The 26642-nt window shown below is 41.2% G+C and overlaps 1 protein-coding gene across 4 annotated transcripts; it reads left to right on the top strand.

Annotated features, from left to right (window-relative positions):
• The first annotated feature begins 655 nt into the window (after positions 1 to 655).
• On the top strand, positions 656 to 24887 carry NUDT12 (nudix hydrolase 12). 4 transcript variants are annotated; one of them, XM_063129562.1, is made up of 7 exons: positions 656 to 975; positions 5007 to 5215; positions 6362 to 6951; positions 10120 to 10287; positions 13654 to 13767; positions 17869 to 18068; positions 19958 to 24887. In XM_063129562.1, exons 1-7 carry the CDS (start codon positions 961 to 963, stop codon positions 20066 to 20068), a joined length of 1407 nt encoding a protein of 468 aa, XP_062985632.1. In that variant the 5' UTR covers positions 656 to 960; the 3' UTR covers positions 20069 to 24887. The 4 variants fall into 4 exon arrangements, with proteins under 4 accessions (XP_062985632.1, XP_062985633.1, XP_062985635.1 ...); XM_063129563.1 differs by having other exon boundaries at positions 656 to 939; XM_063129565.1 differs by having other exon boundaries at positions 923 to 1008.
• Positions 24888 to 26642: the final 1755 nt, after the last annotated feature.

The following is a 26642-nucleotide window of genomic DNA, read 5'->3' on the forward strand; positions in this document are numbered from 1 at the left end:
TCTTCCACACTATGGAGAGATGTACTGTATTTTATTTAAATTATAATTTCTATATTCGCATCTATACATATACACATTAGCATGTACAAATTGTATGCCAGTCAGTATGATCTTTGTTGCCAATGTGTATCCTCCTTTTTGGCAATTCACAAGTGCCCACGCTATCCATAAGCCCCCTCCGTCTTCCCCCCACCCCCGCTATTTAAAAAACAATATAAAAATCCACAGAGGAGGAAAAGACGGATTAGCTGCACGATGTCTTTCGATTGTTAGCGCCTGGTGTTATCCGTATGGAACGCAGCTTTAATTAATGTCGTGTAAGTGAGCAACCATAAAGCGACGAGCGTGCAAATCAATAAATGCAACCCTCTCTTCTGCTTTGGGAGAAAGTGGGCTGTTTAGCACAATAAGATGCAAACAGCAAAAACAAAAGGATTCTCACGTGAGAGAGAGAGAGAGAGAGAGAGAGAGAGAGAGAGAGAGAGAGAGAGAGAGAGAGAGAGAGAGAGAGAGAGAGAGAGAGAGATGTTTAAAATGCTTTATGAAGGAAAGTCCCTCCGCTCGCACAATCCCGCGAGGAAACTACGATTCCCAAGATGCCGTGCTGCATCACCTGGGTGACGTCAAGGTAAGTCCGGAAGGAAGCGTTAGTCGACGAGCTGGATCGTGGCTCCTCCGAACGGAGCCGTCTTAAAGTTGCCTAGGCGATGGCGACGGTCTCTTTGGGGTGTTTTTTACCCCCTCCAACCCCGGCCTTGGCTGCTTCGCTGTGGTCCCAGCGCCTTGGCGGTGTCCGTCCCTTTTCCATTTAAAAGCGGCTTCGAGTCTCTCAGAACTTTGCTCCCGAAGGCTTCGTCATTCAGAGGCCCTGCAAAGCGCAGCGTAACGGATTCCAGAGAACACCGCAGGACGAACAGGGAGAGGCGGATCCTGAACCTTGTAAATAGATGGCACGGGAAGATGTCAGAGGGAATAGTGAGAAATCCAGTGATTACTCTCTAAAGAGAGGTGCAAGCGTCAGGCCAGCCAGCAAGCTGCCCTTTCTGAATAAGGGGGTAGGCTCTAGAACAGCCTTTTCCCAACCTTGTGTCCTCGAGATGTTTTGGACTCCATTTCCCATCATTCTTGACCATTCATAATAATAATAAATTTATTTCTTACCCACCTCCACCTCTGGATCGAGGCGGGGAACATTAGATACAATATAATACATAAAACTAGTTAAAAGAGCAAATAAAACCAATACAATATTAAAAATAACAATTGCAACATATTAAAATTCTTAGATTTAAAATGCTGGCAGAGGCTGATAGTAGTTGCTCCAAAACATCCAGAGGGTTCCTGGTTGAGAAAGGCTGCTCAGTGTTGGCACTCTGTGTATGATATGAGGCACTCTCTTCTTTACCAGAACCAGGACTAAGAGGTAGCAGTGCAAGAATTGAGCCCTGGCTCAGAGCATTTTCAGGCATAATGTGGGGTTGCAATCTTAAGCATAGGGTGTGAAAGCACTCTCAAACTGCTCCTATGCTATTTGTGTGCATGTGTGAAACATGGCTAAAACACACTACAAAACATAAGAGATTGGGTTTTATATTAAATGTACAATCTACCATACCCCTATTACACAAGTTTGAAAAAGAAACTCTTAAGTGTGCTAAGGAGAAAATGCTCTTAAAATGTGACTCAGACAAATAGCTGCAATATCTTTTATTGCAGATGCTTCTACTGGTGTAAGCCAATGAAAGTTTATGACCTGGCCTGTATAGGCCACAGCCCACCACATAATATTTTAACCACTGTGGGCTGTGTTATTTGAGGATTAAACAGGCCTGGTTCACATGATCAAATACCCCACAATTATCTCATAACCCAGCACCAAACTAATATATAAATTCTGCCCAGAGTGCACCCCAGCCCACTGTGGCTTAAACAACCCACAGTGGGCTGTTTTGTTCATACAAACTAGTCCTCTGAGTTACAAACTCCTTTGGTGGCAGCAACTTGAAAGTTTGTGTATTATCTTTGCATGAATAAAAGCTGGCCTAGTCATTGGCTATTTTGCACATCACACTAAGCCATCATGGATTAATTAACTTGCAAGGCTGTGCAGCATATCCTGGTCTCTCTGTGTAGCATATGCTGGTCTCTCTTGTGCATATTTAAAATGGTAGCTTGTTCACCCTGTGCCCAATGTGCAAACCGGCCCAATGATACCAGTTTCAGGATGTTGTATGTCTAAAAACGATAAAGCTATATCTGGTTATGGGGCAATGCCCGTCAACCTCCAAACTCGGAGGCTGATGGGCATCCTATGCAGAGTGGGAGGAGCGTGGAACTTTTTCACCCATCTAGCTGGGGCTCTGTGAAGATGGGGCAGCCAGAGGATTCTTCTTAAGCCAGTCTCCCCAGTCCCCTCCCCGCCCACAAAATCACCCCCTTTTCCTCCTCTCTGAGTTAGCTTTTGCAAACTTGGAGAGGCAGTCAGCATGGTTCTGCCAGCAGGGAGAGGCAGGGTGGTTAAAATGCTGTCTCCAACTTTGGATCTGGGATTCCAAACTATTCTACGGTCCCACAGATGCCGTATCTTTTGGACTAGTACCTTTTTCACACACACAGTGTGCTAGAAACACATTTGAGCCTCAGCTGCTGTTGGTGCTGCATGGTAATGTTAATATAGGAAAGGCTGTAGCAGAGAAATTGAGAGTTGAATCCTGTACAAGTCCCAGTGAAAACAGTGGTGTTCCCTCACAAATAAGTAGGTAGGATTGCAGCCCAAATGTACATTCTAGCCAATGGAGATTTTATATTCACATTCTAGACCATTTAAATACAAACTGATTTAAGCGTCATGTCTGAAAGTAAAAATGTGTTGTGTGAAAAAGTTCCATCTAGGTGTTAATATTGTCGGGTCACCACTGAACCTTTGATGTGTGTTCCTGGGCTCACTCCTGGATTAATGCCTCTTGGTTTTCCACCTCTTGCATTCTATTAGCGATCCATTCTACAATGGTTGCATTCGGATGACACGTTAGTCAATGGAGGGGCATAGTCCACAGAGCCCGGCAAATGACAAAGTAACTATGGTTATGCAGATAGTCAACTCTGCAGAGCATTGGTTATCTCCTTTGGTTATTTTGGGGAAATACTCAACCCGGGGGGGGGGGGGGGCGGTTTGCACGACAAACGATGCAATGGCTGAGTTTGGACAATACGCTAATCAACTGGGGGTGGGGGGTAATAGGAACAGAATGGGAAACAACAGTTGATTAGCGTGTCGTCTGAACTCAGCCAATATCTAACATTTGACTACTTAATTGACAATTGACTACTTAACCCACCATTGGTTATTGTGTTGTCTGAACTCAGCCATTGTCTACATTGACCCTTGGAATATTGGCATCACTGGAGTCTGTCTGCTTTTCTGGCTCTAATAGCGTATTATACCTAAGGCCTACTAAAATATGCTAGAATTCTCATTTTCTCTCTCTCCTATTCACCATAATTTATTTCCAGCAGTGTCAGTTTTTAATTCCTTATATTATTGATAATATTAAGCTTGAATATAAACCCATTTTTTTAAAAAACAATAAAGCAAATGTTTCTAAAATATATACTTTGTTTTAAAACAAATAAATAAAAGGGATTATTTTAATATATATTTTCTAAAATGGGTCATGCAGTGCAATCTTACATATGTTTACTTGAAATTCGCTCCACTGTGCTTTACTTCTGAAATGTCTGTATATGATTGCAGTCTTCATTGACTATCCTTTAATTTAGTCTTTCCCAACCTGGTACACTCTAAGTGTTTTGGACCATTGGCAAGCTGGCTGGAGATGATGGGAGTTAAAGCTGGAAAAATCTGGAGGGCACCAGGTTGGGGAAAGTTGCTTTAATGATCATTACTGCCTCATGTTAAGAACTAGGCATGTTTTAAATGAGAAGTGACAAACTCTAACATAGTGAACCTTGTGACAGCAAAGCCTTCCTTTGGGGTAATGGCTTCTTACCCAAGCCTCTTAAAGTTTAAGCTTCATGGAAACAGATATCCAGAGAGACAGACCAGGAGTTATTTCAGGCAAGAGGTGAATGCTACAGAACAAAGAGAATTTAATAGAAAAGTAATATTTTTAACAAATGGTGAGCTATGAAATACAGTTCTGAACTGTTAATATTTCTGTCATGGGAAAGAGATATTACTCAATTAGCACTGCAACATGTATTGGAAAGAGGTATGGCTTCATAGGTGTTCCTTTTTGCTTGGCAGGATAATTTTTCTCTCTCTCCTGTAACAGGGCCAAACTAGATGAAGTGCTAAATGTGTCACTTGTAGCTATTGGGTTTTTATTCTTAATAGCCACCACAGGGAGGATTTTCATAAGGGTCCTAATCAAAATCTGCAGCATCTGGAGAAAAAGTGGTTAACTTCTCCTGGTGCAGGCCTGGCAAAAATCATGCTATTATCCCTGGTGTTAACCTTCCCCTCCCTGTGGCCATGAGGAAAATCCTCCCCCCTTCCTACAGTGGTGATTAGTCTTGGAAGGCAAGCTTCATCAGTGCTATGGCTAATAGATGCCGTGTAAGTGGGCCGATTTTTGACAGAACTGCAGCAGAGGAGGTTAACTGTCTCCTCCCTGGATGCTGTGGCTTGATGACAAACAATTGTTTGTTAATAATAGTTAACAATGCTTTTTTTTTCAATAAAAAGCAACAACCATGACACTTCAAGTAATGTGCTTAGTATCATGTCTAGTTTGACCCACAGTCTCCATGTTACAGAGATTTGTGTACCACTAACTGAAGTCTTTATTTAGTCACCACGGTGCAGCATTTACTAGAAAGCTTTTCCTCTGAAACAAGAGCTCTGGACTACTTTTGTGCAGACATTTTGCACAGTCTTTGGAAGGACAGTTATATATTTAATATTGAAATATAATATTAAACCAGATCCGCATATTATATCCTGACCATGTTTTGAAACCTTTGTGATGTTGTTAACCAAACAGATAATGGCAGATATTCAAAGGAATCCAAAACAACAATTGATTTCTGAGCTGCACAGTTGCGCGGCTGCTGGAGACAAGGCCAGGCTTGCAACACTGCTCAGCCATTCGCCATCCCTCATCAATGAAACTGCTAAGAACGGTTGGACAGCCTTGATGTATGCGGCTAGAAACGGGCACTTCGAAATTGTGCAAGTTCTTCTTGAAAAGGGGTAAGAAAAGCATAGAAAACCAATTTTTAAATTTTCTAAATATATTCATTGCAGAATGATTTTATAGGGTTGACTACTATAATTTTAATCCTGATAGAGATATACAGAATCTTAACTTCAGGGTTAAGCATTAAAACTTGAATATAAACATAGATTAAATAAAATAGTCTTATATTTCAGGTTTTTTGTTCTGTGAAAAAGGCAACTTCATTGATTATTTTGCAATCCAGAGAAAGAAAGGGTGACACCAAGTACCCATTTAATGACCTTTTTGTGAGTTCATGTATCTTAGGCACTTTACCTGGGAGCAAGTGCCATTGAACTCAGTTGCACTTACTTCTGAGTAGATATGCATAAGATCGGGCAGAAATGGCATTTAGAGCCCAGCCCTATCAATACTTAACTAACACTTAAATCGTACTGGAGCTTTCTCCCGAGTAACTGCATAGGATTACACCCAGAAGCACACACTTGTGCAGTTACATTTTGCAAAAATCCAAAGTCCCTGCTGATTTCAGGCTTGCACCATTTCTTTCCCTATAGCCTTGGGGTAAAACCCAACCTAAGTCCTACTTAGAGTAGACCCAATGAAATAAATGGAGCTTAGGTTCTCCATTTATCTGTTCATTTCAGTGGGTCTCTTCTAATTACGATTTAGGTTGTATTTTACCCTTGTTCACAAACCTAAGCAATTCTACCAGACTGTCATGAGTTCTCCATACCATTTGAATCTCAGTCTGATTTTGCTTGTTCAGTGTTAACCATTAATACTGTGTGCAAATGTTTTTAGTTCAGTGAAAAAATGCTTTAGCGTTGGAACTAGAGACACACAGTGATTAGAACAAAAAACAATGATGCAACTCCTTTGGGACAGTTATTTCAGATTATATTTTCTAGAATCATTTTCCTTTAAAGCTGCACAAGAAAGAAACTACATATTGCTATTCTTCATGTTCTGCAAGGGAAACGTATAATAGTTTTAAAAAACGAAACAGCTGAGATTTCTTTAGCCTGTTCACTTTTGCCATCTTAACTCCTGAAACGTCATGATGCCCCACAACATGGGCTTCATGGCACCTAGTACATTAAGAGGTTCTGTATAAAAATGTTGACCATAAATTAACTTTTAAAAATATTTTTTTGAAGGTGTGACAAGTCTGTAACCAACACTTCAAACCAGACTGCACAGGACATTGCTAGATTTTGGGGCTATAAGAACATAGCTAATTTATTAGCTAATGAGAAGGATGGACTGCAGCCGTTTTTCCTAACGAATCAAGTCACAGAGCATGAAAACTATTTTTCTAGGGCATTTCTGGATAGGAAGAGTGAGAAGAGGGTAGATTCAAAATGGCTAAACTTAAAACAGAAGCAACCAACTACTGTATACATCCTTTTTTCAAATTTAAATCCATTAGTAACATCAGATGATGGTGAAGAGAGTTTCCAGAACCCAAAAGTTAAACTTTGTAAGCTTTGTTACAAGGATGTAAAGGAATACCTGGTGCAGACTGAAGCCGTCACATTGATTTTTCTTGGAGTGGAACTTCAAGTGAAAGGCACCCTACTTCCAACTCAGAATGAGAAAGATCCGGATGAGGATGACGGGCTAGTTGCTTGGTTTACTCTCAATATTGATGCTACTGCTGCTGACAAATTTATTCAGGAGCGTCAAAGCTGTTATTTCCTTCATCCACCATTCCCTGCACTGCTGCAGCTGTCTGAAAATGAAGCTGGTAAGGTCCCCAGGCATTTCTGTTTTAGTGCTGGGGGGGAATTCTGGAGATATTTAAAATAGCATTCCTTTGTGTGGTACATATCTTAGTGAGAGCTCTTGTGCATTAAGTTTGTATCATGTGTTGCTGGTTATAGAGCCACTTGTTCCAAGCACTGACCTACATTGTGTCTATAGAAAATTATGGAATTATTGTAGGAATAGGATCATTACTGTGCTGAAAACTCTGCTGACTGGAATGAAGGACAGAGATTTCCTTCACTTTTAGTTTACCACATGACAAAGACATGTGGAAAGCAACCCACAACCTCAGCATTTAGAATATCCTCTATGGACATACGTTGCCAAAGCTTTGTTGTATTTCTTGTCCCCCTTTTCCTTCCTTGTTGTCTAGCAGTGGTTCACAAGATGCGGTCTGTTGTTTTTTCTCCTTAGTAAAGCAAATGAGCAATGATTTATGTTGCTATTGGCTGCTGTCTTTTACACAGGTGTTCTATTCATGTCAGTCGCATGTTCATGAATCTCTAGCATGGCAATATGTGATATCTGGAACATTTTAATGATGCTGAAATATACTATAATTGAGCTCTCTGGTTTCCCAGTTCACACTATACTTTTGATGTCGCAAACCACTCCCATACATACAGATAGTTTCCAAAAGTAACGCATGCAAAAATTAGCAGTATGTGAATGAGTGTCTAAACTATATCAGCCTTAATAGCATGGCATTAAACCTATCTTATGTGGATTTTCATGGTAAATTGGAAAGTTGATGTTGCAGTGGGTGGGATCCAACAGTACCTTACTGCTGGTGGCCAGCACCACCAGTTCCAGTGCATGTGCAGCCAGCCCTTATTGCCACAATGTAGCACCTCTGGGAGCAATGTAACACTTCAAAAGTAACCTGCCCCTTCCAGAAAGTTGCATTTCTGGTAGTTTAGGGGCTTCCCCTGGAAGCGTTACATTGTCGTTGCCAGTGGTAGGGGCTGCACATGCACCAGGAAACAGCAGTGCTGGCCACCAGCAGTAGGGCACTGTTGGATCCTACCCAGAGTCTACTGACCCAGAGAGGGGATTGGTCACACCCTTGATGGCTTGCTGTGATAAATTTGCAAGACACTTTGAAGCCCGTATGACTTGGACTCCACTATTAATTCAGTTCCATTAAGGAATCAGAGCACAATCTGGTCCAGCTATATTGAATGAGTTTTAGTTGTTGAGGCATGAGGACGCAGTCAAAGTGCTTGGGCGAGTTCGACTGACCACTTGAGTGCTCAACTTCTTTACTTGTTACATCCAAGAAGGAGTGGGGTGACCAGTTATTATTATTTATTACATTTATATACCACCCGAAGCTCTCTGGGTGGTTTACAAAGATTAAAAATAATAGATTAAAAAGACTGAACATTAAAAATCAGCATACAAAATTTAAAAACAAAAACATAAAAACATCTAACATTTAAAATAATTTTTAAACACTCAGACAGGCCAAAGCTCATTTTGGAGTCAGTTAAAACTCAGCATATGCTGTTAAATGCCTGGGAGAAAAGAAAAGTCTTAACCTGGCACCGAAAAGATAACAATGTTGGCGCCAGGCGGGCCTCATTGGGGAGATCATTCCATAATGGGGGGGGGCACCACAGAAAAGGCGCTCTCCCTCGTTGCCGTCCTCCGAACTTCCCTCGGAGTAGGCACCCAGAGGATCCGGGAGGCTGTAAATTGCTCTTTGAGAGAGGGGACGGTGCCAGCCTCTATGGAAGAGGCAATAATCAGGCTGCTCCGGAACAAACCTAACCTTGACCCAGAAGTAAAGGACAAGTATGGGCTCATTGCTAATGTCCTCTCATTGGGCAAAGTGGTTGCACGTGGTTACCAGTCAACTCCAGGCACTCTTAGATGTAGCTGTTCTAGATCCATTTTATTCTGGCTTTAAAGTCTAGTTTAGGGACAGAAACTGCCTTAGTAATTGCTGGGAGGGAGATAGCAGAGTGAGACCCTGTTGAGTCACTTGGAACTCTCAGCCGCTTTCAGTACTATCAATCTTGGTATCCTTCTGGATTGGCTGTCTGGATTGATTCCATTCCTGTTTGGATGGCCATTTCCAGAAGGTCGTGCTGGGGGATTATTGCTCTGTTCTGTGGCAATTATGTCGTGAGGTTCCGCAGGGCTCAGTTTTATCCCCATGCTATTCAACATTTACATGAAACCACTGGGGGAGATTATCCAGGGATGTGAGCTGAACTGTCATCAGTATGCAGGTGAGGCAGCAGATGTCCTGAATCGGGGTTTGAGCAGGGCCATTGACTGTAGGAGGGCCAACAAACTGAAGCTCAATCCAGGCAACACAAAGTTTCCGTTAGCAAGTAGTTAATGTGCCCAGTTAAGTGCCCAGAAAGATCAGACGTTTAACTTGAAAATGCTCCTGGATCCATCATTGTCACATTAAGCTGAGGTGGCCTCTCCGGTTAAGAGCGCTTTTTATCAGCTTAGATTAATACACCAGCTGCAACCGTATCTGGACAGAGATAGCCTGGTAACAGTTATCCACACTCTGGTAACTTCTTATTACAGTGTGTTGTATGTGGGGCTACCATTGAAGATGGGTCAGAAACTTCAGTTAGTTCAAAATAGAGTTGCTAGGCAACTAACTGGGACTGGTCGACCATATGATACCACTGCTTCGTCAATTTCACTGGCTTCCAGTCCATTTCCAAGCCCAATTCAACGTGCTGGCATTGACCTTTAAAGCCTTAAATGGCTTGGGACCAGAGTATTTAAAGGAACGTCCCCTCCATATATACTTGGGTCATCTTCGGAGACCCTCCTCTGAGTTGCCCCACTGAAGGAACCTAGGCTGTTGGCTCCAAGAGGCACCCTGCTTATGGAATCCTCCCCCTAAGGACACTTGCCTGGCACATACATTGTTCTCTTTTCAGCTCCAGGCAAAGATCTTTCTTTTCAACCAGGAATTTTACAGACTCAGTTTTTAGATTTTATGGCTGTTTTTATCCTGCGCTGTTTTGTTACGTGGTACTGTATTCTATTTTATTCTTTTAGTCATTTGTAATCTGCTCACATTTGTTAACTGGGGAGATGATAAATAAATAAACAAATAACACAAAAAGGAATCTTGCAGGTTAATTATTTGCTCTGTGTTGATATTTTTAAGGTGTTGTTGCTGAGGCTAGATCTGTTCTAGCATGGGATAGCCGATATCAGTTCTGCCCAACATGTGGCAGTTCAACTAAATTAGAAGATGGAGGCTACAGGAAATCTTGCTTAAAAGAAGACTGTCCCAGTCATCAGGGAATTCACAACACATGCTTCCCAAGAGTTGGTAAGAAAATTGCAAAAATGATGCTAGTTCCTCACTAATAGAAGTAAGAAAAATTGTAATATGATGTACCCCTATCATACGCATTCTGAGTTATTGTCTATTCTTCTGAATTGTTAAATTACCCTGCAGGTAATGCTTACAGGTCTGACATAGCAAAACTGCAGGTTGTGAAGGGAGAGGGAAGGGATTGTTACTGTTTAGAAAAAGCACAGGACTCCATGATTTCCCCTTTTATGTTTCATAATATTAAAAGCAGACCATTTCCATTCATTTGGACTCAAAATATGTGCTAATATATATATATTCAGTAAATATTGACAGACCCGGTGAAAGGCAGGAGAGAGAAAATCTGATTTGAATTTTAACCATATTTATTACTTCACTCCTGGGATGGGGAACATTGAACTATAATCCAAATAGTGTTGAAGTATAATTCCTATCAGCCTTAGCCAGCATAGCTGATGCTGAAGGTGATGGGAGTTGCAGCCCAACAACATCTAGAGAGCCACATGTTCCCCGTCCCTTGTATAAAGTGATGCTAAAATTCAAGTCAAATTGTCTCCCCCCCCCTCCCCTCTTTTCACTGTCTGCATTCACACATAACAGTAAGCCTTGGCTTATCACAAATGAGCTCTGTGCTGCTGCACAAAGCCCATATGCTGTTTCCGCTAGCACATGTGGGTTAACCAAGCAGCACTCGTTTGTTTCACATGACATCTGAACCCAAGAACCTAGTTTGTGGCTCCCAAACAAGCCAGAAATAAGCCAGATTTTGATGCTGGCTTATGAATTTTGGCATGTTTGGAACCAAGAAACCAGGATCCTGGGTTTGGACATCACACAAAGCAAACAATTTCCAGTTTGTTTACCCACTCATGCTAGTGGAAGGAACAAAGTGGGAGTGAATAGGCTGTGTGCATTAACAGGATTCATGATAAGTCAGGATTCACCAGCAATCTGAATGAACAGAGCCACTGTGTTCTCATTCGATGTCTTCCCTTGGCCATGACAAGGCACCTTCTATGAAGCACAAGAGGCAAAAATGCAACACAAATAAAAATAACTTCAGTAAATTAAATATTTATTCCACTATATGTTCCTTACCTTCTTTCCTTCATTGCATATTCCCTTACAGTTTCTTTTTTTAAAACAACAACAACATCTTTTTCTTTCGTAACTTAACAATTCTGTATAGCTACAGAATTGTATAGATACAATGTTGTGTAATGGATGGTGGTTGCATCTTCCCTCCAGGCCTGCACTTTGAACAAATTGGGTACCGATTTTAAGTGTAGACCTAGCAACTCAATTCCTTTGTACTTTGATATTCAACCTTCTTGCTGGATGCTCTCCTTTCTGTTTCCTTGCTGTCAAAATGACAGATATGACAATCCCATTAGGTAAATATGTTTCAAAGACTGATGACCTGTATATGCTGTAAGGCATCCAGCAGGAGTTTCAAATCCTGCTGACTGCTAGTTTTGTTAAGGAAATGTCACTAGAAACACCAGCTGTTGGCTCAGCGGTCTTGAACATCTCATCCTGCCCACAATTTCTTTGTTTAGGCCTCTTAAGATTTAAGAACCACATATTAGCAACTTAAACTGACTTCAGTGTGAAATTTAAAGAACTAATAGATAATCCATGATCTGGAAGATAAAATAACAAAGAAAGGGAAGGGACAGACCTACAATATAAAAGCGAAGGAAGCGAATAAAGCAGTGTAGACACAGCTTCATAGTATCACACCTCTGCTCGCCTCCCTTCCCTGCCTCCCAGCTGCTTCAGACAGAGTCCTGTTTTGCTAAAAGGGTTGGCAAAAGGAGTAGCAAAGTGGAAGGCCTAGCAGTTGCAGCCTCTCTCAGTGCCTAAGACTTTTTGGGGTGGGCACCATCCCAGAATGAAGACCTGGAAAATCCTGCAGATGAGGCAGAGGAAAGCAGTAAACACAGGTGTTCAGACAAAAGAGGAATGTGAGAAGACATTACCAGAGCAGAAGGCAGAGAGAACACAGAGAGAAATACAGAAGCAGAAAGAAAGTCTTGATCCTTTCAAAACAGTGCAGTACTGCTGTATTTCTCTTGCCTTGATAAAGTATATAGTTGGAAAGGCTGCACTCATTTAAGTGTAACAGCTTAGGATTCCTGTTGTGCATCTTTGGCCAGTTGTCCCCTGGTGTCACCAGTTTTGATATAGCTCTGCATGTGCTGACGGGCAGCTGTCCATGCATACAGCAGGGACATCCTACAAAAAGTGGCATCCACCCTGCCCAGTTTTTCATATTTTTATGGAAGAGACCACTTATATCCCCCTTTGCTTCAAAGTTGAACTACCTAAGGCTGGTAACATAATGGATTAAAAATACAATCATGGAACTGTTTTGAGCAAAAGAAAGAGGTAGATTAAGTTAAAAACTAAACAAAAGTAGATCCAGTTAAAACCCAAGAGCTGTCAGGCTAAAGCTCTGTTGAAACAAAAAGTGTTTCAATTAGTGATGGAATGCTATCAAGGAGTAGGTCAAATAATAATTGTTTAATATGGTTCTCAATAAATTATAGAGAAGAGTCACTGGCATTCAGATGTAATGCTAAACTGTTTGGGCATTTGAGAAACTCACACACTCCCGTTGCAGTAAAGTTAAAAAACTTGGCTAACCATAGTTTGTCATTTCATCTGAACTCACAAAACTAGCTTGCACAAACCAGGATTGTGAACCACAGTTTGAGTCTAAGACATGCTTTAGTTGGGTTTGGACTAGTAGAAAATGTTAATGACTATCCTCAACCCATTTCTAATGAAAGTGCATAGTATTCTAGAAATGAAAGGTACTCTAATTGAGAAGGGTACAGAAGAGAATGCTAAAGACAGAGAGACAAAATGGAGAATTAAATTTCATAAAGGAGCTGGAAAAGATGCTGTCATGACACAGCTGTGAGGGAAGCTGAATCTTACAGTACTTCGAACTCTGCATAGCATTTGGAAAGAAATATATTCCACTGGCCCATTAATCTGTGACGGGAAGCAGCTGAAGGCAAGAATTCTTGCTGATTAAGTCGCTGCTTTCTGTTCGGTCTGTAACTAGGTCACTTATTCCAGTATTTTTACCAAAAGCATGCTGTAGTTCCAGGTAATTTATCTCCTGAGTTTCACTTTTGGACTACATAGGTATATTCCTGCAAGGCATCTGTGTTACAAAAACAGGTGAATAAGTATTTTTAAAGAACCTGCAATAGGATTACTAGCTACGGGGCTTCTAGAGAATTTGATTTCAAGCTTTTAAAAGGGATATGAATACTAAGTGAGAATGGGTACATTTATGCTCTTTGTTGCTGTCTTTTGAAATCATTTCAATACCCTGTATTGCAGATCCTGTAGTGATAATGCAAGTCATTCATCCAGATGGTAACCACTGCCTTCTGGGAAGAAAGAAAAGATTTCCCCCAGGCATGTTCACTTGCCTTGCTGGATTTGTAGAGCCTGGTGAGTTTTCTTTGTGTAAATTGTGTCAGCTTCTTTACTCTCTCCCAGGATATTAAATATAAAATTACTCCTTTGCCCTCTGATTTCCAGATAACACCTTTTTAATTTGAATCTGGAGCAAACCATATTGCTGTGTACAGCCACAGGGTACAGATACAATATGGAGGGTGGGGGGTGGGGTGATTTGTGCTGATCCACCATCCTCCTGCAGCTTTTTGCACACACACACACACCAAAGTCTGTTCCAGAGGGTTATGGGCACCCCCCAAAATTGTGGGATGTGGTACAAGAGGTTTCAGTATGAAAGAGGAATAAATGAACATTGCTTTCCCTTCCCCCTTCCAATTTCCCTGTATGGAGGCCTCTGATGGATTGCAGCCTCTTGTGCAAATGAAAGGAACATAAGAAGGGCCATGCCAGATCAGACCAAGGGTCCATCTAGTCCAGCACTCTGTTCATACAGTGGCCAACCAGCTATCTACCAGGGACCGACAAGCAGGACACAGTGCAACAGCACCCTGCCACCCATGTTTCGCAGCAACTGGTGCACACAGGCTTACTGCCTCAAATACTGGAGGTAACACATAACCGTCAGGGCTAGTAGCCATTGATAGCCTTTGCCTCTAGGAATTTATCAAACTCCCTTTTAAAGCCATCCAGATTGGTGGCCATCACTACATCTTGTGGTAGTGAGTTCCATAATTTAACTATGTGCCGTGTGAAGAAGTGCTTCCTTTTATTTGTCCTGAATCTCCCACCAATCAGCTTCATGGGATGACGCCGGGTTTTAGTATTTTGAGAGAGGGAGAAAAATCTCTCCCTATCCACATTCTCCATACCATGCATAATTATGTACACCTCTATCATGTCTCCCTTAGCCTCCTTTTTTCCAAGCAAAACAATCCCAGTTGATGTAACCTTCCCTCATAGGGGAGATGCTCCACATCATTTTAGTTGCCCATTTCTGCACATTTTCCAGCTCTATAATATCTTTTTTTAGGTGTGGTGACCAGAACAGTACACACTTGCTTTCTCCCGCTCATGCATGAAAACCCACAGCTTGTCGTTTCATGTGAACTAGGTCTTCATCTTAAGCTAGCCACCATCCTGCATGGCATTCCCATGCTCTGGGTGGGCTTGATAGGCAGCTTACCCAAGCAGGGCCTTCCATGTTCACTTCATTATTGGGGTGATCTTTTAATTCAACTTGCCTGTAGTAGATGAAAGTAATTAAATCTATCATGACTGCATATCACTTCGAAAATAAAGGCCTTTTGACATCCAGAACCTAGTCTTGGAATTTCAGCCAAACAATTAACTGTGGACACCCGCCATCCACTGTTTAGGATTCTCACCACCAAATCAAGTTGATATGTGTCCCCTTAAGTGTGCTATTCAAAGGAAGCATAGGAAGTTGCCTCATATAGAATTAGACTTTTGGTCCATCTTGCTCAGTATTGCTTATACTTACTGGCATGGATCTACAGGGTCTCAACAGGATTCTTTGCTAGTCATACCTGTTTTTGTTTGTATTTTATACTTTTTATGGTTTTAAATTTTGTATATTTGTTTTTAATGTTCATTCTTTTTAACTTTTGTAAACCGCCCAGAGAGCTTCGGCTATGGGGCGATATATAAATGTTAATAATACTAATACTACTACTACTAATAACAACAACAACAACACCTGGAAATGACAGAGAATGAACCTGGGACCATTGGCGTGCACGGCATATGCTCTACCACTGACCTGTGGCTCTTACCCTACATTCCCATCTTCCAGATCTACAGCCCTGTTCTGTCTCCCTCGTTTTTCGTGGTACCTGAAGGCTGTTCTTTAAGCCCTTTTACTTGATCTTCTGGTTTCCGTAGTCTTCGGCCTTCTTAAACCTGGGAGCAGCACTTGTAGCATCCTTTAGTCAGTGTAGAGCAGCTGTCCCCCAACCTGGTGCCCCTCAGATGTTTCGGACTACAATTTGTCAGTCAGCCTGGCCGATGGTCAGGAATACTAGGAATTGTAGTCCAAAACATCTAGAGGGCACCAGACTGGTGTAGAGGGTTGTGGCTATAAGGATTTCAGCAAACTGACACATGGCTCGATCCGGAGGGAGAGGCGGGTAAGAAATAATTATCATCATCATCTTGTGGGATTGAAAGGAAGCTCCTTTAACTCTCACAAGCCCTACATACCTGACAAGAAAGTAGAACTGTGGCATTGGGTAGACAGGCCAGGCCAGGGGACTCTTCAAGTCTCACCCCTCCTCCAGTTTTTCCTCTCACTTTGGGGACCTTAGTTGCTCTGCCGGTTGGCACTGCTTAATGAGCTGCACAGGTTGCTTATCCATTTCTGAGCAGAATTCCAGGTGTTGATGTTTATGTTTAAAGCCCTATACTGCTTGGGATCAGAATGCATGAAGGATTGCCTGTTCACAGATCAACCTGCCCATGAGTTGAGGTCATCAGATGAGGTTTTCCTCTGGGTGTTCCTGCCATGTGCGATGGCCATAAGGCCTTTTCAGTGGTGGTGCCCACTTATGCTCTCAGAGAGGCTCACCTCGTTCCTACCTTGCTCTATTTTCACTGCCTGGTGAAGATTTTCTTCTCTCAAAGGTGTGTTTTCCCACCCACCCAGGTTTACCAAGCCAGCCAGAGAGGTGGAAATGAAGCAGTCTATCAGAATGTTGTTTCCCTGCTGTCAGTCAAAACATTAGGGAGACAGTTTCTCTGTAAGCTCAGAATTTCTGTCAGCTCTGGCAACAAGTCTGGCTGGCGACCTCCTCTGGTGTAATACTGCTCCCACGAGATCATTCTTTCCATATGCAGAGAGTGCCATTTGTTGATGGCCATGACATAAATTATCATCATGGATTGTTGCTTGTAATATCTAAGAATATTCATGAGTTTCGATATAATTTAAGGCATAATCCTGTCTGGGGCATGCTGGGAGTTGTAGGCCTTTTGTGTGTCTAAGCCTCCATAGGATTGCACCCTTAATGTATTCACTGAGATAAAATTTAAGAAATACGAAAGAATCTGCAGGAATTACAGCCAATAGCTAGATACAATTCTTAAAGGACTCTGAAAGCCCTGTTTGCTTCAGTGGAACTAGAGCTGTCAGTGTGCTTTGAGATGTAAAGGTATCCAGTGTCAAATTCATGAAAAGTGATGCTAAGAGAACTAAAAAGGAGTTTGGGAATCTATAAAATCAGCAAAGAAATAGAAAGTGCACTGCAATCTCTAAGATCAGCATGAAAATCCATTGCAAAATGCATTTGCACAGTTTTTGTAAATCTTATCTCCTAGATGGGACTTACTAATGTGTTTCATAAGCTGGTGGGCTCCACCCAGATAGGTGGAAAGCTAACCAGTGGTGGTTCTCCTGATGGGAAAGCCCTGAAACAGGGTTTTCCATGGTGGGGAGGAGCCAGCTTTGTATGTGCTGCTGGCTCTACAGCTGCTCCACTCCAAGACAGGCCCTTCCGCTATACCAGTCTTGAAGCTGGTGTAGCTAATTTCCTCTCCCATCTCTTTCAATGGCGATGTAGGGGGGCGGGGTAGAGTTTGACTGCAAAAGTCCTGTGGGCTGAATTGCTGGGTAAAAGCTGCTCACATATGATCCGCCCTGGCCAACATGAGCTAGCGGGGCTTGGGATGCACCAGGAGATCCGTCAATCCACTTCTCCCTCGCCCTACCCGAGACTGCTCCTGCACTGTCCATTTTAAAAGGACATTTGAGACCTGTGATTTCATCTGAGTATCTGAATTAACAATACACAATTAAACCCTGTACATTTGAAATGATAAGATAATATATTTCCTCTATACTAGTGGGGGGAAAACAGGGCAGTGAAAGGCTGCACAGATAAATTTGCATCCCAAGAAAACACTAGCGAGCATTACTGTTGACTTCCTCATGGTTCTGGAGATGTGTTTTCAGGTTGGAAACATTTCCTGCCTTTACTTGTTACACTTCTGATTTGTGCTGCAATCTGTGGATAATTGTTCAAGAAAGTTTCAAATCTTTTGAGATGCTTTAAAGCACAAAATGTAATCTTTGCAAGGAGCTTTGTCTGTTAACTGTTCTTTCCTTTTTTTGATTAGGTGAGACGATTGAAAATGCTGTTCGAAGAGAAGTAGAAGAGGAGAGTGGAGTTAAAGTGGGCCACGTTTGGTATGTCTCTTCTCAACCATGGCCAATGCCCTCGTCCCTAATGATTGGATGCATAGCAGCTGCAGTGTCTACAGAAATTAAAGTTGACAACATTGAAATAGAAGATGCCCGCTGGTTCAGTAGAGAACAGGTAAAGTTCAATTTAATTCCCTTTTCTTATTGATTGCCCTCTGACTGTATTGGTTAGGGCATGCAATATGGATGTGCTTTTTCCAGGCAGACAAATGAGTCCTCGTACTCTCCTTATTGTACAGTGATTACATTGAAATTGAAAATTATGTGTCGCTAAAAGAATTGGTATAGACAATTGTTCCTTTATTGAGCCCATAGGTCTCGCCAGTAAGTTGCATAGATATGTTTCAAAGACAAGCATTGAAAGTATTTGGCTTTTTCTAGGAGTAGCAATAATCCAGACTCAGTTTTATTTTATCTGCTATGCAGTAACTAAGAGAGCAGTCCTGCACTTGCCAAGCCTCTGCCGTTGGAGCTCTGACATCAGAGCTTCCAATGTTTCCAAAGCCCCACCAGGTTCTTGCCAGCAGTGCAGAAGTAACGATGGGGGGGGGGGGGGTGCGCTAAAACTCAAACATCAGATTTCATCCCATTGCAAAAATTGGGAATTTGTTTAGATCAACTCTGGAACTGGTCTAAGGGCGTAGCTAGACCAGCCGATATCCTGGGAATCGCCCCAGGATCATCCTTGTGTATTCACATGACGCACAGGGCATCCCGGGAGCAAGGAGGGATGATCCCTCCCTTGGCCCAGGATATCAGCATAGCCTTTTTTCCCCGCTTTTTCCGCGGTCTTGGGATGATCCTGAGACCACGGAACCTGTGGGTGGGCGTCACGGTTTGTCCTGGCTCCTCGCAAGGACCCGGGCATGGGGCACCAGAGCTCCTCAGGAGCTCTGTGCCCGTTGGGGGTGGGGTGGGGGGAGCGGGGATTTTTTTTTAAAAAAAACTAGTTTTTCACTTGAGCACTCGTTTAAAATTTTAAAAAAAATAATATTTAAAATCTCCTTTTTTAAAAAAAAACACAAAATGGTGGGCAGGACGTCCTCTTCATCCTAGGAAGTTGCACGCCATGTGTAGACAAGGGGAAGATCTTGCAATAACCATATCGCGAGATCCTCTCCCACTGGCACACCCCCAACATGCCTTTCCACTCATCCCCGAATTTGGAGTTTTGAGCTTGTTGAGGAAGATAGCACAAAAACCTCCAGGGTGACTTGAGGGGGCCAGGAGGGAGGTGTGTGTGTGTGTATATACACACACACACACACACACACACACACACACACACACCCCTACCTACCTTCTGAGGTCAGATCTTCATGTAATACCTTAGAGGGTTTTTCCAATCAATCCCCACGGATGCATCCCCAGGACCATACAATTGCTCTCTAAGAGATATAAAATAGATGAGTTGATCATCTTTTTATATGAACCATTTCCATTTGTATAAAAGCATTCAGGCACTTAGGAATTATACCATTAGGAAGCTGTATCATGAAATAATCTGCCTCCCATTTTCTCCCAGTCATCAATTTTTAAAGCATTTGGTTATTTCCATTTCCATAGGCAAAGAGAAATTTCAAATAAATTCCAATGTTTTTAAAACTGTTCTCCTTTTCCCTGCCTATTCCATAGTAAGCAAAATATAGTTAGATTAGCTCCCACTCCAACAAAAACCTGTACAGCAATGTTAGTGTACTGATATTTTCAGAAAAAGATCATGGTGTTTTTAGTTTGGCTTTTCCACCACAGAGTTTTAGGAATACAATCAGAGGGTAGTAGCACTCTGCAGAAGTAGTAAAGCTATAATTGCACAATAAGGGGAATTAGCTCATAAACTTATGAAACAAGTCAAGACTAAACTTGTTACACATTTCTTGTCTAAAATAATTGAGTACTGACTTCATAAACCTTCAGATGCAGTGGACCATTCATCTTGATGAACTACACAAAATTTTATGTTGGTGTTAACTAGCTTGGGTACAATTTTTATATATCTTTCAGGTTGTCGAAATTCTCAATAAAAGGAACCAGGGTGCCTTTGTTGGACCACCACACCAAACTATTGCACATCAGTTGATGAAGCACTGGATTGGAATGAATGCTAATCTTTAAATCCAACGATTTATTTTAACTGCTTGTATCACAACTGTTGTTGCTCATATTTTAGAATTAAATTGGATATAATTAATGTATGCATGCATGTATTATTGCATTTATATCCCGCCTTCTTTCCTCCAAGGAACCCTAAGTGGCGTACATAATCCTCCTCCTCTCCATTTTATCCTCACAACAACAACCCCATGAGGTGGGTTGGGCTGAGAGTCTGTGACTGGCCCAAAGTCACCCAGTGGATTTCCATGGCCGAGTGGGGACTAGAACCTGCATCGCCTGGCTCCCAGTCTGACGCTTTACCCACTACACCATACTGGCTAATCAACCAGCATTGTGTTTGACCATCATTTTGGAGTTTTGAAATGTTAGCCTTCAAAACATATTTGCCCATATGATTCTCTTCTCAAATTTCCCAAGGTGCAATATTGCCTAGATTTTAGAAAAACAACTTTTCTAAAGTGATTTCCTGTTTCATCATTGTATTCACTTAACTCTGGTTACTCTTGTCTTTATTGTTGTCCAGTTCACTCATAACTATCTGATTTAACTTTCTAAGACTGCTGGTTTCTTACCTCAGGCTGTGCCCTCTTAGCCAAAATGGCTGCAAAATGTAAAGGAGTTCAGCCATTTCTAAAAACCTGAGCAGAGGGGGAAATGCTCTCTCTGGCCTGAAAAAGGATGACTGTTTCTGTATATTGCAGTAGGCCCTCAAAACCCGGCACGTGGATACCTGCATTTCAGGAGTGTTTTTTCCCCCAAGTGAGAATCATTATGAGACTGAGAAGATTGGTATGTAATCAGCAAAGTATCCTCTCTACCAGAAGCTAGTATTCTAAGGCTTCAGTATCCCTCAGCCATATGTTGCTGTGAAAGCCACTTTGAAGTGATTACTCAGTGTCTTCGGATTCTTCTGCACAGAGAATAATACACTGTTACATCCTCCCTGATATTTCTAGCTGTATGAGCTTAGGCTGCACTTTATATAGCAGTGGTGAGCCATATATGACTTGGGAACATCAAGCTCTTTCCCTGGGCATCCAGAGCTGTGTAGTATTTTCAGCATGCCAGAGATTTGGCTCGTTTATTACATGGAGCAGAATCCCTGCCCCTTTTCAGTACAAAATTCCTGGTATTTTGTGTGGGTTTTATATTTAATTAAAACATGTCTAATTACAAAGGATAGAATAGCATTCCACAATTTTGTGATCACAGGGCAAGAGGGGGCACAGAATTCAACTTTCAGAAAATAGCATTCAGCATTTCTTCCTTTTTCATAAAGGTTCAGTGGCAACTCAGAAGGTGGAAGTAGTAAGTATACTTTCCACCCTAGCCATAGGTGTTTTTTTTTGCAATTAACATTTATTCAATTATAGACGATCCAGGTGACATCACTGCCAAACATCTGCATTTTATAATATGCTGTGCGGTTCTTACTCTTTCTTAAAACAACAACAACACTGGTTTCTCACATTTTGTGTGTGTGACTTTCAAGGCAACTGTAGCTTCTCCCAGCTACCACTGCTCTCGCCATTTTGTCATTGCCCCTTTCTTTTCAAGGAGCTTCTGCTTCTTGGCCCCTGGCCCTTTAATGCCCCTGGTATTACAATGCATGCAGTGCTACAGATGGCTACTCAGAAGTAAGTCCCACCGGGTTAATTGACACTTATTCCCAGCCATTTTCTGTCCTTTGCCTCATTTCTTTTTTGCAGCCACAGCAACTACTCATTCATGTTTTTATCTTTTATTTTTATTATTACAATTGCAGAAATATACAAGATCTGCCTGCTAGTAGTTAAATCCGAGAAGTCTTGATTGGGATACTCGGTTAAATATATTACTTCTTCCTAGAAAGATGCTTCTAACCTGACATGTTTTGTTTTGTTTTTTAAAGAAATGTGATCGGAGCAGGGGAAACTGTAATTCACTTCTCTTTTTAATCTGTTAAAACACGTGAAGGAAAAAGAAGGTGGGTGCTGATAGGCTGATTAAAGGTGGGCCATTCCTGATGCTCTATGGAATTAAATATACTAATAAGATTCTGAGCTTAAGGGACAAAAATAGAAATGAAAAGAAGTAGAGCAGGCCAATAACACTTAACAAGACTTGTCTAGTCTCGTCCCTTTGAATGCCAACTTTTGCTTTAGCCTCCTCAGAAAAATAGGGATATTTTATTTAGAATTTGCACAGGTGAGTTGCTTATCTTTTCTTGTATCATTTATACCACTGCCAATAAATGCTATTCTCCTTCACCAACCAGAAGGATACATGACTACACTTGTGCTGTTATTACTGCCTGTCCTGACAGTACAGAAAAGAGCAAGGAGAAAGGGAAGGACAGAAATGGTGGTGGTGGTGGTAATAATAATAATAACAATAATAATAATTAGTTTTGAACTATGTTCCTTATTTAGTTTATGGCAACCCATTCATCTATATTGACCTTGCAAATATAATGACTGCATCATAGCTCAATAGTACAGCATATGCTTTTCATATCTACCATGTGCATTAATAAATGAGAGTTGCATATATTGAAGAAAAATGATGGTTAGCTCCTAGGTTCTGTAAGTAGTTATATGAACATGTTCTTTTTGTATGTTAACAGCCAAATGTCAGCTAAATCTGATGCAGCTATAGAACATCACGTTTGCTCATATGAAATTAATATTCTCTTAATCATTTTATTTAGTGAGAAACTTAACTTTTACTATTAGTCATACACAGCTTTTAGGGCAATCAGTTGTGATTCTAAGGCTGTAGTTCTATACACTCTTACCTGGAAGTAAGTCCTGCTGAAGTCAATGGGATTTATTTCTGAGGAAACATGCATATAATTATGCAGTAAATTAAGTTCAATATAACATTTACTTAATGTTTTTGATTGTATTTTGATTTTGTAACTGCTTTTTTTACTTTTAAAATGCAGAAACAGCTAAACAGACTTCTTACTCTGGGATATCATGCCTAAACCCATTTACTGATTTCAATACAATTTACTTCTGAATAAGTGTACCTAAGAACGCCGGTTTACTTCACCTCATATATTTACTTAGAACTGTGTACTTACTTTGACTGTATAATAACATACCTTTAAGTAAATCATTTGTAGTTTTTGCTAGTATTAACACATCTTCAGATAATTTGCCTTAGCAGAGACCTCCAAATTCACTTCAAGTTTTGCTCTAGGTGAAATTTGGTAACAGTTTATGAATGTACAATTCCACTTCAGAAATTTTAGCTACCTGAATATTTGCTTCCAATTCTTCTATGCAATCTTGGATGGCCACTAATAATGTTAAGATCACACACATGTTCCTAACTCATAATTTCATTCAATATATCTACAACCTTGTTTCAATTAATGTTCAAGCTGGAGAGCAAAGCTAGCTTTTGTCTAAAGAGGTTTTGATGAAAGAAATGATACATACTTGGGTCGGATGCAGAGTTTGTTCCCACTAGTGGGAAGGGGGAGAGAGGCCATTTTTGCTGATTTGCCCCTTCCCATGCCACCTCCCATACTGTTCCAGGGGCTTCTCCAATACTCTGGAGCATATTTTTGGTGAGCATGGAGGCTCAGGGGGAGGCGAGAATTGGAGGGTTGTGGGAAGCAAGGTCTTGACCTAAGTGATAGTGTTTTTAAAATCGGAACTGAAGAGATTATCAACACTGATCAGCATTTAAAGTCCAGTTAATTAAAGTACTGGGTTTGAATCTATGTTTGAATTTCATTTCAGTAATGAACTCATGCTCAGTCTAGACATGACATGATTGAAACTCCTGATGTCTGTCCTTTACAAAATGCAGCCACAGAGGTGACCAATCTGGATTGAGACTTTGGGGAATGGGAGTTACCCCTTCCTCACTTTGACACTTTCCTGCTGAAAAACACCTTTTCCAAAACTGATACTTGCCTTGATTGAAAGGGGGGGGGGGGCTTATGACTGCACTTGAATAAGTAATCATCACAAACCCCAGATAGATGAATGAGAATTTGCAATACTTTACATATCCTTGTGTTCCAGAGGTGGATGAATGCTACTGATTTTTATAAAGCAGAAAAACTGTATTGCAAGCAAGAGGCTGTTCTCTCCCTATTGTATAGGATTCGGTCAGTTGCCCAGTGTATTGCAGAGGCAACTGCCAGGAAAAGTCTGAAGGAGATTGAATAGACCAGTTTAAAGAAAGCTGTGAAAAGTGGAGGATATAAAGTAATTGAGAGGGGTAAATTGGATTATGTGAAGTTCCCAAGTTTCAAGTGATTTTGTAGGCATATATTCTCTATTCCTGAAGAAGATTTGGACTATTATTATATGACTGGGCTTGGGGATTGTAATGAAAGAAAAGTGCTTTACTATATGAAGTAGAAGCAGTTTTTCTTACAAAGTACAGGTTTAGATACTATGGTCAAAATGCTAAGAATGCCAAATCACTATAAAGTGCAGCTATTTGGGAAATGTTCTATTAAACCAAATGGTTCTTCACCATAAGAAAAAAGGTAATAAGCTTTAATTCCCTGTTTATTAGTTGTTATGCGTTCCTTCCTAATCTTTCCACCATTCCCTTGTTGGTTGTACTTTTCTTTTGTGAGACAATGCTTTTCTTCTTTTTTGAGGCAACAATTATAAAATTGTTTCATGTTTTTATAACTATCCTGCAATGTAGGTTTATTTCTAAGTAAAGGAATATATTAAGCAAATATTTGTCAATTGTGCTTGAGAGTCTAATTGTATGGTAGTAAAGGTGGGCTAATAACCAACAGTTTGTAAATAAAGTAACAAAGCAGTCTGCTCTTTTTAATAAAAAGATTACGGTTCACAAAGACTGTGGTGCAAGTGTAAACCCCTTCTCCAGATTAATTGGGTTGAGGAAGGGTCTAAGAAGGTAATCTCTCACATCTGTTAATTAAGGAGTTATAAATATGCTAGATGCTTATTCTGAATCTCTCCAGAATGGTGTTACTTGTTTGAGAATAACCTTGTAACACGATAGCTATTTCAGTATGGCATGGATCTAATCTTGTAAAAGGCCAAGCACTGATGCCATCTTTGACTCAAGGGAAGTAGGATGTTTGTATTTTCCAGATTTAGATGCTGTAGAAGGACGTGAGCTTACCGTCCTCATTCATTCATGTAATCCTTACTGAAGTCAATGGGACCATTCATGCACCGAAGGATTGCCAGATCAATGTCACTCCCATTAGAATCAACATACCTTAAAGAGAAACCTGCAGCGTAGCACGTAATGGGGTGGGGGATGACATCTGGTGCAGTTCTTTTAAGGCTGTGCAAGACTGCCTCACATAGCGACCTGCTGGAAGAGGTTGGACGCAGAGGAAACTAGCAAAGATGTGCCTTCCTTGTAAGCATACACAACCAATTGTCACGCCATTGAGTTTAGCATTCCTCCATTGAAGATCCTGGGAGAGGGGGTCTTGAATAAACTGCAAGGTCTCTATTTTATTGATTTTAAAAAGGTATAAACCACCCTTCAGAGAAAAATGTCCCAAGGCAGTCCACAAAATTTAAAACCACAACACATAAACCATGATAAAAAACAAAAACTAATGATTCAAGGCAGGTATCGCCCAATACAGTTCTTCTAACTCAGTTATGGAACAAGGTAAACAGCTAAGTGTTTTGAACCCACTTGGAAGCCTGTAATGATGGGGAGACACAAGAGGGCCTCCAGTGTTGATCTCAGAGAGTGGGCAGGTTGGTATGGGTGAAGGCAGGCTTTCAAATAACCTTGACCCAAATAATTTAGGGTCTAGGTTATTCGAGACTAAATGCCTTGTGTACAAAAGTTCCAAAAGTATAAAAGTAGTAATTGAAGAATGGGCTGGTGAAGGCTTTGCAGGAACTGAGAAGAAGACAAGGAGGGCTTGTGGCGTGAGTGGTGAGGCTGCTCTGTGTACGTTCCGCTTCAGAGGAGGTGGAGGGAAGAGGGGGACTGCAATCTGAAAAGCTCTCTAAGAGGAAAGAAGAAGAGAGATTTGTGTCTTTTGTGTTTTGTCTGAGCAGGGGGTGGGGGAGGAGGTATGATACAAGGCTTCTGGGAAATCCAAAAGGGTAGAAATCAGAGGCTTTCCTTGGCCACAGCAAGGCTTTATGAGGTGGAAGACACAGTGGGGTGCAAGAATAACCACTAAGCCAGGAATTCCGATGGCTCATCAGCCTGCCGGCAAAACTAATGCTGAGAAGGGCTATGGGAAGAGGAAACTATAGAGGAAAAGAAACTCAGGAGAATCCAAGTGTTCTAGGGCAGTTGTAGACTTGGATGGCAAACAGCTCATAAAAGGGTGGGAAGTCCTGGAAAAGATGGTTTCCATATAAATCCAAAATAAATTATTCTTTCATTAAACAGTCATAGAATCATAGAATAGTAGAGTTGGAAGGGGCCTATAAGGCTATTGAGTCCAACCCCCTGGTCAATGCAGGGATCCACCTTAAAGCATTTCTGACAAATGGTTGTCCAGCTGCCTCTTGAATGCCTCTAGTGTGGGAGAGCCCATGACCTCCCTAGGTAATTGGTTCCATTGTCGTACTGCTTTAACAGGAGTTTTTTCCAGATGTCC

This window comes from Elgaria multicarinata, chromosome 6, assembly GCF_023053635.1.
Source record: "Elgaria multicarinata webbii isolate HBS135686 ecotype San Diego chromosome 6, rElgMul1.1.pri, whole genome shotgun sequence".
Taxonomy (NCBI): Eukaryota; Metazoa; Chordata; class Lepidosauria; order Squamata; family Anguidae; genus Elgaria; species Elgaria multicarinata.